General features: G+C 47.0%; 1 protein-coding gene across 4 annotated transcripts in view; it reads right to left on the reverse strand.

The window, feature by feature from the left end:
• Positions 1-239: 239 nt before the first annotated feature.
• Positions 240-14,980, reverse strand: part of LOC138511145 (histone-lysine N-methyltransferase NSD2-like) — a 583,237-nt gene continuing 568,496 nt past the window's right edge. For 2 of the 4 annotated variants that reach the window (XM_069626640.1, XM_069626641.1), the window contains exon 3: positions 240-3,305. In XM_069626640.1, coding sequence (XP_069482741.1) covers positions 1,143-3,185 — 2,043 coding nt within the window. In that variant the 5' untranslated portion in view covers positions 3,186-3,305 and the 3' untranslated portion in view covers positions 240-1,142. The remainder of the gene's footprint in view (positions 3,306-14,980) is intronic. The other 2 variants (XM_069626644.1, XR_011280576.1) reach the window with 2 other exon arrangements.

The following is a 14,980-nucleotide window of genomic DNA, read 5'->3' on the forward strand; positions in this document are numbered from 1 at the left end:
AGAGTGATGTTTCATGAGTAACGAGTTTAGAACTGAGAGAAAAGCGGTTTCTGTTGAGTGCATAGGACGGAAACCAGATTGAAAGCGACGGAGAATTGAGTTATTAGAGACAAATGAGGAAACTTGTAGGTAGACAAGACGTGCAAGTAGTTTAGAGAGATACGGAAGAAGAGAAATAGGATGAATGTTAGAAACAAGAGAGGGGTCAGCAGAAGGATTGTTTAGAATAGGAATGATGGAAGCTTGTTTGAAGAAGGAGAGGAATGTTGAGGTTAAGAGACAAATGTTAAAGAAGGATGTGAGATAAGATTTGAGAGAGGGATAGACCTTCGAGATGAGAACAGATGGAATGGGATCCGCGGGTGCAGTGGTGGGATGAGCACGTGTCATCAGAAGAGAAATGTCTTCATCTGTGATGGTAGTGAAATGAGAAATAGAGGTAGTCGGAAGGCAAAGCATGTGGGGATGGTGATGTTGTTGTGGGAGAGGAAGAGTCCATAGCAAGGCAGAGAGAGGCCACCTTGGAGGAGAAAAAAGAGGCTATGTCAGAGGCAGATAGGGAAGAGTTAAGCGAGTGGTCCAAAGTTGCAGGGGAGAGAAAAGGTTTGAAAAAGGCGTCATGGGTGAGCCAACTGAAAATGAAGCATATCAGAAAAATACGATCATTTAGCAGCAAGAAGACAATCATCATATAAGATGTGATATGAGTATGAATTGAAGTTGCCCTCAAATTTGGAATGAAGCCGTCGCCTTTCCAGTCGACGTAGAACACGTCGCATCAACTGGCTGTGGATAGAAAGCCATGGATGAGAAGGTTTACAAGATGGATGGAAAAGAGAAGCAGGATAGTGAGTGTTGAGAGATGAAGAAAGTGAAGAGAAGAGAACGGAAGCTGTATTGTCAGCTGACATGGCAGAGAAAGTAGAGTGGGAGGGTAAGGCAGAGATGCATGCAGCGACAAATAATTGGGTATTGAAGCTGCTCAAATTGCGCCGGAAGAATGCTGAGTCCAATGATGATAGCTTTGTAAATGCACCGCTCACCTGATGTGAAGTCCCCTACGACACAACCACGAGTGATTCAACTACTAAAGGTTGTGCAGTTTAGGAGCTAGTTGCTTTATCTTTGTTCATTCAGGGTCTTTAATCAAAAGTGGATGGACATTCTAAGTTTAGAGTGTGTGTTTGACGATGTCTTTTCAGAGAGCGAGTGCCAACAAATCTCATCCCACATTCGTCGCACGAATAGGGTTTTTCTCCAGTGTGTGTCCTCTGATGCTTGGTAAGTGCTCGTGTGTCCGCAAAACTCTTGCCACATTCACTACAGACAAAGGGTTTTTCTCCAGTATGTATTCGTTGGTGTTTGGTCATCGATCCACGGTCAGAAAATGTCTTTCCACATGCATTGCATGAATAAGGTTTCTCCCCAGTATGCGTGCGCTGGTGTATAGTCAATTCACTGGAATGTCTGAAAGTCTTTCTACATTCACTGCACATGTATGGTTTCTCCCCTGTGTGCATCTTCTGATGCGATTTCAGAGCGCTTGTCGTTCTGTATCTCATCCCACACTCAGAGCATGGATATGGTTTTTCTCCTGTGTGAATTCGCTTGTGCATGACCAAAGTCCAAGAGTCAGTGAAACTTCTCGCACATATGTTACAAGTATAGGGTTTTATACCTGCATGAAGTAGTTGATGTCTCTTCAAGTGTTGTGAATGTGTAAAATTCTTTCCACATTGAATACATGCATATGGTTTCTCTTCTGTGTGTTTTCTCTGGTGAGATTTTAAATCTCCAGGACATCTAAAACTATTCCCACATTCACTACATGTGTAAGGTTTTTCTCCCGAGTGTATCATCTGATGTGTAACCAAATTTGCTAACTGGCTGAACCTCTTACCACATTCACCACAGGCATGTGGTTTTTCTCCTGTGTGTAAACGCTCATGGATTTTCAGGGCCGCACGGCTTGAAAATCCTTTCCCACACACCATACACGGAAATGGCTTCACTCCCGTGTGTATTTTGTGGTGTACCTTTAGATGTGAGCGCTGCTTAAATTTCTTATCACATTCACTACATGGATAGGGCCTCGCACTGGTGTGCGTAGTCTTGTGCAACTGTAGGTGAGCGGCTCTTATGAAAGTCTTTGGGCATTCACTGCAAGCATATGGCCTTTCTTCAGTGTCCATTCTCAGGTGTGGGTCGGCTCCAGCGATTATTCGCGGACGTTGTTTCTCCCCGGTATGTGTTCTCTGGTGTCTACGGAAATTTGAGGAGTTGTTGAAGCTCTTCCCACATTCACTGCAATGAAAGACTTTCTCTCCTGTGTGTATCGTCCTATGAACTAACAAAGAACTTGACAAGCTGAAGCTCTTTCCACATTCGCTACAAGTGTACGGTTTTTCTCCTGTATGTGTTTGCTTGTGAACAGTCAAGCCATCTAGCCGGGTGAAACTCTTTCCACACTCACCGCATTTATACGGTTTCTCACCAGTGTGTATTCGAGTATGCTTGGACAGATTATTTAAATGGTTGAAGCACTTTCCGCATACACTGCATTTAAAGGGCTTCTCTCCTGTGTGAACTCGCTTGTGAATTTTCAAGACTGATGTATCACGGAATCCCTTACCACATTGATCACATTTATGGGGTTTCTCCCCTGTGTGTGTGACTGAATGAATTTTTAGGTGTGATGCACCTTTGAACTTCATCCCACACTCATTACAAGCATAGGGCTTCTCCCCTGTATGTATTCGTCTGTGTACTGACAGGTGTGATGACTGGCTGAATCCCTTCCCACATATGTCACATGAAAATGGCTTCTCTCCTGTGTGAACTCTCTGGTGTATGAGAAGATGTGACAAAGGGTAGAAACCCTTCCCACATTCGCTGCATATATATGGTTTCTCTCTTTTCTCTCCTGTATGTATTCTATGGTGGCTTTTAAGTCCATCTATCCTATTAAATGTCCTTCCACATTCAATACAGGTATATGGCTTCTCTCCCGTGTGTATCCTCTCATGTGTTTGATAGTGTGATAAAGAGGAGAAACACTTCCCACACTCACTGCACTGGTACATTTTAATTTGTTTGGATTTTTTCAGATGCCACCTAAAGTTTTCATTATCTGGTATGTCCCTTCCCGAGGTTATATTTTTGCTTTGCTGCTTGTTTTCCATCATGCAGTCTTCCAACAGCAGCACCAACACTCTTCTTTTCTCCTGGTAAGAGGCTTTCTAGTTGAGGTTTGTCAGAGTGGCATTTACTATATGGCCTTCGATGTGTATTCTTCAGTACAATATCTATTGGAGTAAAAGAAAATATGACAAGAATTTTTATTTACCCCAGATAGATGACACCATTCATTTTGACTAAATGAAGACAAGATTGTAGCTCCAAACTGTAAACAGTAAAAATATATTCCCCATAAAAAATAAATCAAATTTCAGCTAAAAGATATTGGAAATGTACACCTTAAAAAGAAAACAAGGCTCATGGGATTTATACAAGACTTTTGGATGACTGAAAACGTTACATAATGGGCACACTGTAATGACATACATGGAACCCAAGGTGTATTAAAGGGCGTACCCAATTGTGATAAAATTAAGCTATATGAAATGGTATTAATCACAAATGCAGGACACAATCGGGAGGCATTCCATATGTAGAGCTAAAATACATCTTTATCCTTCAGAATTAAGTGCTTCAAAGAGTCTTTCTGGCATACATGTTGACAGACGTCTTGCTGGATCGCCAGTTTACGGTTATGTGGCATTTGACATACATTACTCAGCCTAATAGCATTTCTGATGATTGTATCTGCTTAGATTCACATGCTGTGCATATAGTCCAACATCTAGTGGTAATCGCAGAGTATTGCATCTTTCTTTCGAAGATCGAAAGGGGACGTCAACATGGGCGTGAATGTAACACTATCCCCAACGTGACGTGTAGTGTACCCAAAATCCCTCACGCATCGAGTCCCACAGGTTTTTTTTTCTTCTGTGAGGGAGCCTTATAGTCTGCGTGAGCGAGTACACGCGATAGAAGGTGTAAGAAGTCTATGTTCCTTCTACTCCAAGAGGGGAGGAAGGGCGGGCGCATGTGAATCTAAGCAGATACAATCTTCAGAAATGCTAGGTCCAGTGAGAAAAAGCGATGGCTGCGAACTCTCTATGTGGTTAATAACCACTGAACAGGTTATCATGCCTGGTTCTTTCGAGAGAGGGGCGCCTGCTACCTTTTTAGTATTTTTGAAAGGAACTTGGGGTTGGTCACCCTAGGTTACCTGGGGGCAACCAGACGTGGACTCACTGTACTTAGAGAGGCTCAGCTTCACCTCACTGATGAGGCCCAACAAGGCTGAAACACGTTTATGGCGTTGCTGTAGGAATTCTTGTTCAGACGGGAATTGCCATAGCATCTCAGTGCTTGACTGCCCATTTGGGCGGGACAAAGACTGATATGCAAATGGGTATTTCCCATCTGTGAAAGGTACAGTGAGCAAAAAGCAATGTCTGCGGACTCCAAAAGTGGCAAATAACACATAATAGATGATCATGTCATGTTCTTTCTAGAGAGGGGCACCTGCTACCTTTTTTAGCACTTGCAATATGGTTGATAACAGAATTTGAGGTACTGTGCCTGTTAGGAAAAGTAATTGTATCTCCAGAAAATGTATGCCAGATTGTAGACAAGCCCAGAAAGAAATGTTGCAGTTTTTATCACCCTACCATTGTGTAGCTACTCTTGCTAGAAACCGCCCCATTTTAGCTCCCGTCACCCATCATGCTAACCTAGACAACACACACTGTGTCCCTCACGCTGGTTTTCACACTAGCTCCGGTGCCCCCGACAACTTCTCACGTGCTTCCGCAAGCACGAGAACCACTCTGCCTCTGGTGGCTCCAGTCTCAAGTACACAAACGAGTGCTCACTTCCGCAAGGTCGGCAAGCACGACTCCCCCAATGCGCCTACCAGCGCTTTGCTCCCAGGACCCAGCATGGCCGGTCCTAGCCAGGCTACCATGCCTACCCTAACAATGAGCATTGGATTAAAACCCAGAAGAACTATAATTCCTGTCCAATGTATATACTTCATGCCATTGATGTATCTGATGTAATTGGCATCCCTATACTACACTCCAGCCATGCCATACTCATTGCACAAGCACAATTCAGTAAAGAAAGCCCTAATGCTCAGCCCGCTAAGGGAACTTTGGAGGCTACTCATTGCTTTTGCAATGTCTTCTCCGACTCCCTACGCACTGCTACAAAGTATAGCAGCCACTGCCTAAAACACACACACCATACTGATGCAAGACTTGCACCCGTGCCATATCAAGTGACCATCCTCTCCCTGCTACTACAGTCCTCAAGTCATCTCATACCTGTGGCCCCAACCCCCAACAACTGTCAAACCCACATCCCTCCCCTCATTACACAACCATCCTGCTACCTCCGCCATAGCACACCCATTAACCACTATCTACGACCCTCCTACATGCTGCCACTCTCACCAATTCACGACCAGAACCATTAACGAAAGAAAGACCAGACTGAGGTTACGCACTAGCTTACCAACAATGACCTGCCTGCTGCCTGCTCAAATACAACAGCCAACCACACTGGCACCAACGCATTGACCTCGACAGCTTCTCACATGCTCTATCACAGCCCTCTCAATCCAGTCAGGCCTCTCCCTCAACCCCAGTGCGCCATGCACCATTGAATAAAATTTTCATCGCCAACATTACCACACCACAGAAACTACTAGCTCCCTGCATTAGCCTAGCCAGCCTACACAGACTCTGTTCTAGAATCCCCCCTCCAAGAACCTAAACAAGATCAGTCCAAGAAGGCTACAACTCCTCACACTACACCACCCCAAAACAACTCCACTAGCCCTTTTTCTCCCGACACCACCTCCTATCACATTTGCCTGCGCTCCATCTGTGCTCATGCTTTTGATATCCACAACCTCCCACTAGATAATAATCTAGACCTACTAGCCTTATCTGAAACCCGGCTACATGAATCAGCTGGCACCCTCCTCTCTCTTGCCATTCCCGTTGGTTATTCCATCCTACGAGTCGACCGCCAAGACGGCCTAGGAGGTGGCTTTGCATTCATCCATAAATCTACCCTCCCGATAAGAGCCTCCCCTCTACAGCAGATACCAGGTTATGAAATCCTATTGGTCAAACTTGAATCCTCCTCCCGACCACCATCAATGTACTCCTCCTGTACCGCCAACCCTCCCACACTGGCAAACCTGAAACCCACATCCCCCTCCTCATCTCTCCGCTCCTCAAGCCCAATACTAAATGTATCCTCTTAGGAGACTTCAATCTAGGCTACAAAGAACCCTCTGACCACAAGGCGTCCGCCAGAGCAGCCACCCTTGAAGAAATGAACTTCACCCAACTGGTTCTCTCACCTACCCTCAACTGGATTCTCCCCTGCAACACCCTTCCTTGGTCCGATCACTCCCTGATCTTCTTCTCGTTCACCACCAAAAACACTCCCGTCAGTGAACCCCTTACCATCACTGCCAGACACACTCGCAAGCTCACAGTCGAACTTCTAACTCCCACCATCCTAGCCACACTCAAATCAGCCCCGGATGATTCCACCCCTGAAGTCTTATTAGCTTCCTACAACCATGCACTGCTCACTGCACTTGATGAACATGCCCCCCTTAAAACCACATCCCGGAAAAACAGGAACCACCAAAATTGGAACACAGATGATCTAGCCTCCCTTTGGAAGAAACAGGCCCTCAAACATCACTGGAGGAAGAACCCTACCTCCACCAACAAAACAGCCTTGCAGTGCTCAGCTGACCATTATAAAACTGCTATCATTGCTACCAAAGCGAATATCTTCAGCAGCTCCAGAATCTCTGACGCAAGCTCTAATACCAAAGAGCTCTTCAAAATTCTTAAAGAACTTGAACCCTCCCCCCCCTGACAATTTCTCAAAGGACAAAACATGGTGCACACTCATCCAATCGTCCCTGGACACCAAAACAGGGACATTAAGAGATAAAGCCATGCTCAAGAAATCCCAACTTCCACCCTTGCCACCTACCCCTAGTCATCACCCACGCAACCACCACCCACAGTTCCAATTCTCTGCCGTCTCCCCCCTTGAAGTCCTCACCATCATCCAGCACCTGAGCATCCAATTGTGTTGGCGACACATGCCCTGCTCATATTGTCAGAATGTGCACAGAACCCTTGGCTCCTACCGTAGCAAACTTCATGAATGCTTCCTAACTCAATTCCAATGGCCATCAAAGTAGTTTGGGTCACACCCCTCCTAAAGAAACCCACTTTGGACCCAACCATCCCCACAAACTACTGCCCTATAACCACTGTCCCATATCTCCTGAAATTCCTGGACCGCACTGCCTACACGCAACTCCAGTCACACCTTGAAAACCATCATTTGCTAGGTACTCGCCAATCAGGCTTTAGATCCAAACACAGTACGGAATCTGCACTCCTTGACCTTAAGATCCTGCTTCACCACGTTAGGGACAAACGCGAGCTTGCAATCCTCCTCCTACTTGACCTATCTGCAGCCTTCGACCTGGTTGGTCACGAAATCCTCTGCAAACAAATCACCGCAACTTTCCACCTCGCTCCAGAAGCCACCCTATGGATCCAATCCTTCCTATCCGGCCAATCCACTAGAGTCTCCACAGGACCTGAAGCAGCTGACCCCATACCGGTCTCCTATGGCGTCCCACAAGGCTCCTGCCTCTCCCCTACCGTCTATAACGTGTACACCAAAGCCCTCTTTGACCACCTTGACAGCCTTAACATACCCTACACCAATTTTGCAGATGACATGCATGTTCATCTTAAAATCACCAGAAACCACAAACTAGACTCTGCCAACATCAACCGCGTCTTCAGCATCATAGAGACCTTGGTGGCCACTCGCCATCTTTGCCTGAACGAGAAAACTGAGCTCCTTATTGTGGGATCCTCACACCGCCTGAAACACCTCAGTCCTGCTTTCTCTTCTTTCTGCATCGACGGCAACACCATCCCCGTTTCCGCCAATGTCGGAACACTAAGCGTCTATCTGGATGTTGAACTCAACATGCAAAAATATGTCAAAGCTATCGTCTCCTCAGCAGCCTATTCCACCAAACGTATAAACCTCTCCAGAAGATTCCTCACCCCCAATAACTGCCTCACCCTAGCTCGAGTCATCATAGGCAGCAAACTGGACTATTGCAACACCATCTCAGCAGAGACCTCAACCAAAAACATCACAAAACTACAACTGCTTCAAAATAACACTCTTAGAGCCGTTTGGGGCATGAAATGCTCTGATCATATCTCACACATCAGAAGTGAGGCTCATTGGCTCCCCAACAAAGCTTGTGTCAACTTCAGACTCCTCTCTATCATTTACCGCTGCTTACACAACACTGCCGCCCCTTACCTCATGAACTGCATCATCATCAAGAAACATAACACACGCAATCTCTGCTCTTCCACCACATCTGCCCTGCACATACCTAGATTCTCCAGAAAGAGAGCTGGGGGCTCCTGCTTCACCACCATCACTCCTACACTTTGGAATACGCTCCCGCAGCATATCCAAAACAAACCATCCTACACACTTTTACAAGCAAGTAAAAACCTTAATTTTTAACAAATATGTGTAACCCCTTAGCCTCTCCAATGCATGATTACTATTGCCTCCGACAAATGTAAGCCTAGTGTAACCATTTTGCAACTTACTATATAATGCCTTCTTGGCGCTGTGATACCTCCGGTTCTGGGCGCTACCAACAAATACAATAAATAAATAAAGGTGTGTACAGAACTACAAGTTGCTGCTTTGCAAATGGAATCTAGAGGAACATTTGCAATGAATGCTATGGTAGCCATTGTGCCCCGAGTCGTGTGAGCTCTAGGCGCAAAGGGTAAATCTCTCTTGGCAAGCGTTTAACACAGTGTGATGCAGCTGATTTAGAGACTGGGTACCCTTCTCTACAAGCTGCCACGGAAACAAACAACTGGTTTGTTTTCCTTAGTGGCCTTGTTTTTTCCAGATAGTAAATAACCGCTCTCCTTGCATCTAGTGTGTGGAGGCTTCTTTCCATCACGTTAGTGGGGTTTTGGAAATAGGTGGGTAGTTCTATGGACTGGTTTACATGGAACTTCGAGATCAATTTGGGCACAAGGCGAGGGTGTGTGCACAAAACAACCTTGTCTTTGTGAATCGTGACAAATGGGTCCTGAACTGAAAGGGCCTGCAGTTCACTGACTCTCCTTATAGAGGTGATCGCCACTAGGAAGGCGGTCTTGTAGGCGAGTGCTTTAAGGCTAGCCTTGTGCATTGGATCAAAGGGAGGTCCCATCAGTCTGATAACATTCAGGTCCCACCCGGGAGCCGGGTGGACATAGGAGGATCAAGTCGATTTACCCCTTCCATAAAGGTTTTAATTACAGTAATTTTCAACCATGAAACCTTGCTCTGGGACGTGGTGTATGCCGAAAGCGCAGCTAAGTGGACTTGAACAGAATTGAAAACCAGTCCTGAATCTAACAGGTGAGTTAGGTAAAGGACGATATCATTAGATGAGCATTCAATAGGATTGATGCCCTTGACATTACAGCAGATCACAAAGCGCTTCCATTTGCTGAAGTAGGAATGTCTGGTGGTAGGTTTCCGTGCCTCTCTGAGTAAGCGAAGGTGCCCAAACACTATGACCTCAGGAGCCAGGAAGACCATTCTGCAAAGAAATTGAGTAAAATGTCCTCCTGTAGCCGTCACACATGCTCTACGGGTAGGGGGAAATCTCTGCTGAGTACGTCTGCCAGAAGATTTGAGTTCCCCTGAAACATGTTGTGAAAGGAGGAACATGTTGCGTTTGAGTGCCCACTTCCATATGTTTCGGAACAGTTTGGACAGCCCTAGAAAGTGAGTGCCCCTTGTTTAAGTAGTACATGGTCGTAGTGCTGTCCGTGAGGACTAGAACTGTTTTCCCCTGGAGGTGTGTCTGGAAGGCCTTCAGGGCCTTGAACACTGCTAGCAGTTCCAACAGGTTGATATGACTTGATGCTACTGCTGGAGACCGCACGCTGAGCGCCATCTGTTGAAGGAGGTGAGCCCCCACCCTGTCAGAGATGCGTCTGTGGCGAGAGTGATTTGTACTGCGGGGGTGGTAAAGGCCTTCCCCTGCAGAAGGTTTTCCCTTGACCACCACTGCAGAGACTGAACGAGGGCTGCCGAGACAACAATTAGATCATCCCACTGGCCGCTGGCCTGACACCATTGGCTCGAGAGCCACTCTTTCATGGGGCGCATGCACAGACGAGCGTGAGGAACTAGGTAGATGTAGGAAGCCATCAACCCCATCAGTCGCATGGCTTTGCGTATGGTCACCTGATGACTGGCTACATAGTGATGGATCTGGAACCGCAGTTTTGGACCCTCTCATTGGAGGAGAAGACGAGCCAGTCTGCTGTTCGAATTAGAGCCCCCACTACCACCAGTACCTTTGTGAACACCCTTGGGAATGAGACAATGCCGAAGGGAGAACCTTGAATTGATAGTGTGTGTCCTCTGTTATGAACCTGGGGTACTTTCTGTGCGCTGGCAACATTGAAATATGAAAGTATGCAGGTTTCATGTCCAATGTCTAAGAGTTGTCCATCCTGAACTTTTGAGGTTTCACTGTCTAAAACAGGGAGCATGGTGAGATCCTTTTTGGCTACTAAGAAGTACACTGAATAAATACGACATATTACTCACTGTAATAACATTTCTGATTATTGTATCTGCTTAGATTCACATGCTGTGCATATAGTCCGACATTTAGTGGTAATCGTGAAGTATTTCATCTCGTCTTTCGTGGATCGAAACGGGACGTCGACATGGGCGTGCTTGTAACACTATCCCTAACGTGACGTGTAGTGTACCCCAAATCCCTCACGCGCCAAGGTCCCTCCGATTGTGTTTATTCTGCTGTGAGGGAGCCGGATGACTATCGCGAGTGAGTACAAAGAGAGAGAAATATGTAGATGTCTATGTTTCTTTTACTCCAAGAGGGGAGTAAGGGTGGGCGATGTGAATCTAAGCAGATACAATCATCAGAAATGCTATTACGGTGAGTAATGCATGTTTTCTGATGCTTGTGAATCGGCTTAGAATCACATGCTATGCATAGACTAGCGAGCAGTACCCAGAAATGGTGGTGGGATGTGTGAAGGAACAGTAGCAAAGAGATGTCTTAGTACCGCTTGTCCCACCTGAGAGTCAGACCAAGCGATTGTATCTAGGCAGTAGTGTATTGTAAAGATGTGTACAGAATTCCATGTTGCTGCCTTACACATGGACTTGAGAGGAACATTTGCAATGAATGCTATGGAAGCCCCAGAGCCCGAGTAGAGTGTGCTAGAGGCTTTAAGGGCAGATCTCTCTTAACAAGAGTGGAACACAGTGTGATGCAGTATACAATCCACTTTGAAATTGCTGATTTTGAGACAGGATCTCCCCTACCAGCTGCCACTGAAACGAAAAACTGGTTTGTCTTTCTAAGTGGTCTTGTTTTTTCCAGATAATAGATGACCGCTCCCCTCACATCAAGTGTGTGGAGACTTCTTCCGGCGACGTTAGTGGGGTTCTGGAACAAGGTGGGTAGTTCTATTGATTGGTTGACATGGAACTTTAAAATAAATGTAGGCGCAAACCATGGGTGAGTGCGCAGGATCACCTTTTCTTTGTGAATTGTGACAAATGGGTCTTGAACTGAAAGGGCCTGCAGTTCACTAACTCTTCTTATTGATGTGACTGCCACCAGGATGGCGGTCTTGTAAGTGAGAGCCTTAAGGCTAGCCTTATGCATAGGGTCTAATGGAGACCCCATTTGTCTAGTTAGTACCATGTTCAGGTCCCATCCGGGAGATGGGTTGGAGATACAGGGATGAAGTCTTTTAACCCCCTCCATAAAGCCTTGACAACTGAAATTTTCCACCACAAAACCTTTTTATGGGACGTGGTGTAAGCCAAAAGTGCAGCTAAGTGGACTTTTAAGGAATTGAAAACCAAGCATGAATCTAGTAGGTGTATTAGGTACAGGGCAATATGTGTTGGTGAGCATCATTCAATAAGATTGATGCTCTTAGAATTGCACCTGATGACAAAGCGTCTCCATTTGCTGGAGTAGCAGTGTCTGGTGTTCGGTTTTTGTGCTTCTTTAAGTATGTCCATGCATCTTTGAGGAAGCTGGAAGTGTCCGAACTCTACGACTTCAGGAGCCAGGCTAAGTTGAGAGTTTGCAGGCATGGGTGTAGAGTTTACCCCCTGTCTTGCGACAGCATGTTGTACGGGCACGGCAGCCTCCTCGAAGGGGAGACCGACATTGACGTCATATGAGAGAATCGGGGTTGGCGGAACCACATCCGAGCCACCAGAATCATTGTGACTGGTTCCTGGTGTATGTTGTGCACCATCTTGTTCAGTAGAGGAGTTGGGGGGGGGGGGGGGAGCTTAGACAAATTTCCCTGACCAGGTTATCCAGAGTCCGTTCCCCTTGGAGTGGTTCTGCGGGTACCTGGAGGCATAATCTGGGCATTGAGAGTTCTCCAGGTTTGCGAACAGGTCGATCTCTGGGAAGCCCCAGTCTGCGAAGATGATGAGATCAATGTCTTTGGGTAACTGCCATTTGTACTCTGCGTGTAGTGGGAAGTCTCTGCTGAGCTTGTCCGCCAGAAGACTGAGTTCCCCGTGTTGTTACAGGAAGAACATTTTATGTTTGAGAGCCCATTTCCATATGTTCTGAGACAGCTTGGATAGCCCTGGAGAGTGCGTGCCCCCTTGTTTGCTCAGGTAATACATGGCTGTGGTGCTGTCCGTGAGGACCTGTATTGTCTTTCCCTGTAGATGTGTCTGAAAATCCTTCAGGGCTTTGAACACTGCTAGTAATTCCAACAGGTTTATGTGGTTGGATGCTACTGCTGGGGACCAAACGCTGTGTGCCGTCTGATGAAGGAGGTGAGCCCCTCACCCCTTCAGAGATGCATCTTTGGTGAGAGTGGCTTCTACTGAGGGGGTGGTGAAGGCCTTGCCCTGCAAGAGATTTACCCTTGACCACCACTGCAGAGAGAACAAGGCTGCCGAGAACCACTAGATCGTCCCATTGTCCCCTGGCCTGACACCATTGGCTCGAGAGCCACTCTTGCATGGGGCGCATACGCAAACGTGCATGTGGGACTAGATAAATGCAGGAGGCCATCATCCCTAACAGTCGCATGGCTTTGCGTACGGTCACCTCGCGATTGGCTACATAGCGAGGGATCTGGAACAGCATGTTTTGAACCCTCTCGCTGGAGGGAAAGACAAGCCTGTCTTTGGTCCGAATTAGAGCCCCCAGAAATTGCTTGACTTGGCTGGGGTCTAGGCTGGACTTTTTCTCGTTGATCAAGAATCCCAGACTGAAGAGGAGATCTATCGTCTTCTGGGTGTTTGATAGGCATGTTCGTACGATTCCCCTGTTATTAGCCAGTCGTCGAGGTAAGGATAGACTGGGATGGACTGTATGCGCAATTGAGCCGCTACTACTGCCAGTACCTTTGTACACACCCGTGGGGATGATGCAATGCCGAAGGGAAGGACCTTGATCTGATAGTGCTTGTTCTTTATCATGTACCTTAGGTACTTTCTGTGCGCTGGCAACATTGAAATATGAAAGCACGCATCTTTCATGTCCAATGTTGCCATGTAATCCCCCTGTGTTAGCAGTGGGATAACTTCCTGCAATGTTGTCATTCTGAACTTGTGTGTCTTAACAAACTGGTTTGCTGGGCACAAATCTAACACAGGACTCATGGTGAGATCCTTTTTGGGTACAAGGAAGTACACTGAATAAATAACCTAGTTTACCTGATGAAACGGGACGACTTTGAAGGCGCCCGTGCCTTCGAAGGATCTGCACCTCCTCCAGCAGAATCTTCAGGTGAGCTGGCAATAGGCGCCTGGATGTTGGTGGTCGGTATCGAGGTGGCCGGTGAAACTCGATACAATAACCGTGGCCAAAGGTCTTGGGCACCCACTAGTCTGAAGTGACCGCCTCCCATGCGTGAAGAAAACATGTTAAACGTCCCCCGACCGGGTAGGCATGGGAGGGGATACGGGCCAGCGAGTCATTTTTGAGCGGAGACCGGGTGTCTCTTGGGGTGGCGTTCCTATCTGCATTCCTTTGCCTCTCTGCGGACCCCTCTGCTGGTACTGACCGGTACCACCTTTGCCCTGTCCGGAGGATCATGGTGCACTACCTGTTCCATACTGGCTGTGTGGGGAACATGAGAAAGATTGCCCCGGCAGGAACAGCTATGGAACAAGTTACTTACCTGTAACTGTTGTTCTCCAGCATGGGTCTGGCATGGATTCACATGCTCATGAATATTCCCGGTCGTCAGGCCGGGAATCAACGGTAAAGAAAAAAAGCAGCATCAGTTTCGTTTCTGATCTGTCTTTCTTAGTAGTAACCAATCACTGATATCTGGTTCATACTGCCCCCAGCCAATGACTGCCCTCTCCCTAAGCCCCTCCCCTGGCAGCCATCCTCAGATTTGGTAGCACATAAAGTGGCAGTATGACCAAGTGAAGAGCCGCAGAGGGGAAGGAGGGAGGGTTCGCATGTGAATCCATGCCAGACCCATGCTGGAGAACAACAGTTACAGGTAAGTAATTTGTTCCTTCTCCAGCCAGGGGTCTGGCATGGATTCACATGCTCATGAATACAAGAATACATAGCAGTACACACATGCACAACCACAGGAGGTGGCAAAGGCTCAACATTAAGCATTACATAACTCAACATTAAGCAACTCTTACCTCCTCACCAGGCCCACCTTCAGGCGAACAGGTTGCGCAGCACTGCTTGGCCGACCCTGGACTCCTTCCTGGAGTCCCGATCGACTCGTGAAGGGGCACACCAGAC

This window comes from Ambystoma mexicanum, chromosome 6p, assembly GCF_040938575.1.
Source record: "Ambystoma mexicanum isolate Mex_15411 chromosome 6p, UKY_AmexF1_1, whole genome shotgun sequence".
Classification (NCBI taxonomy): domain Eukaryota; kingdom Metazoa; phylum Chordata; class Amphibia; order Caudata; family Ambystomatidae; genus Ambystoma; species Ambystoma mexicanum.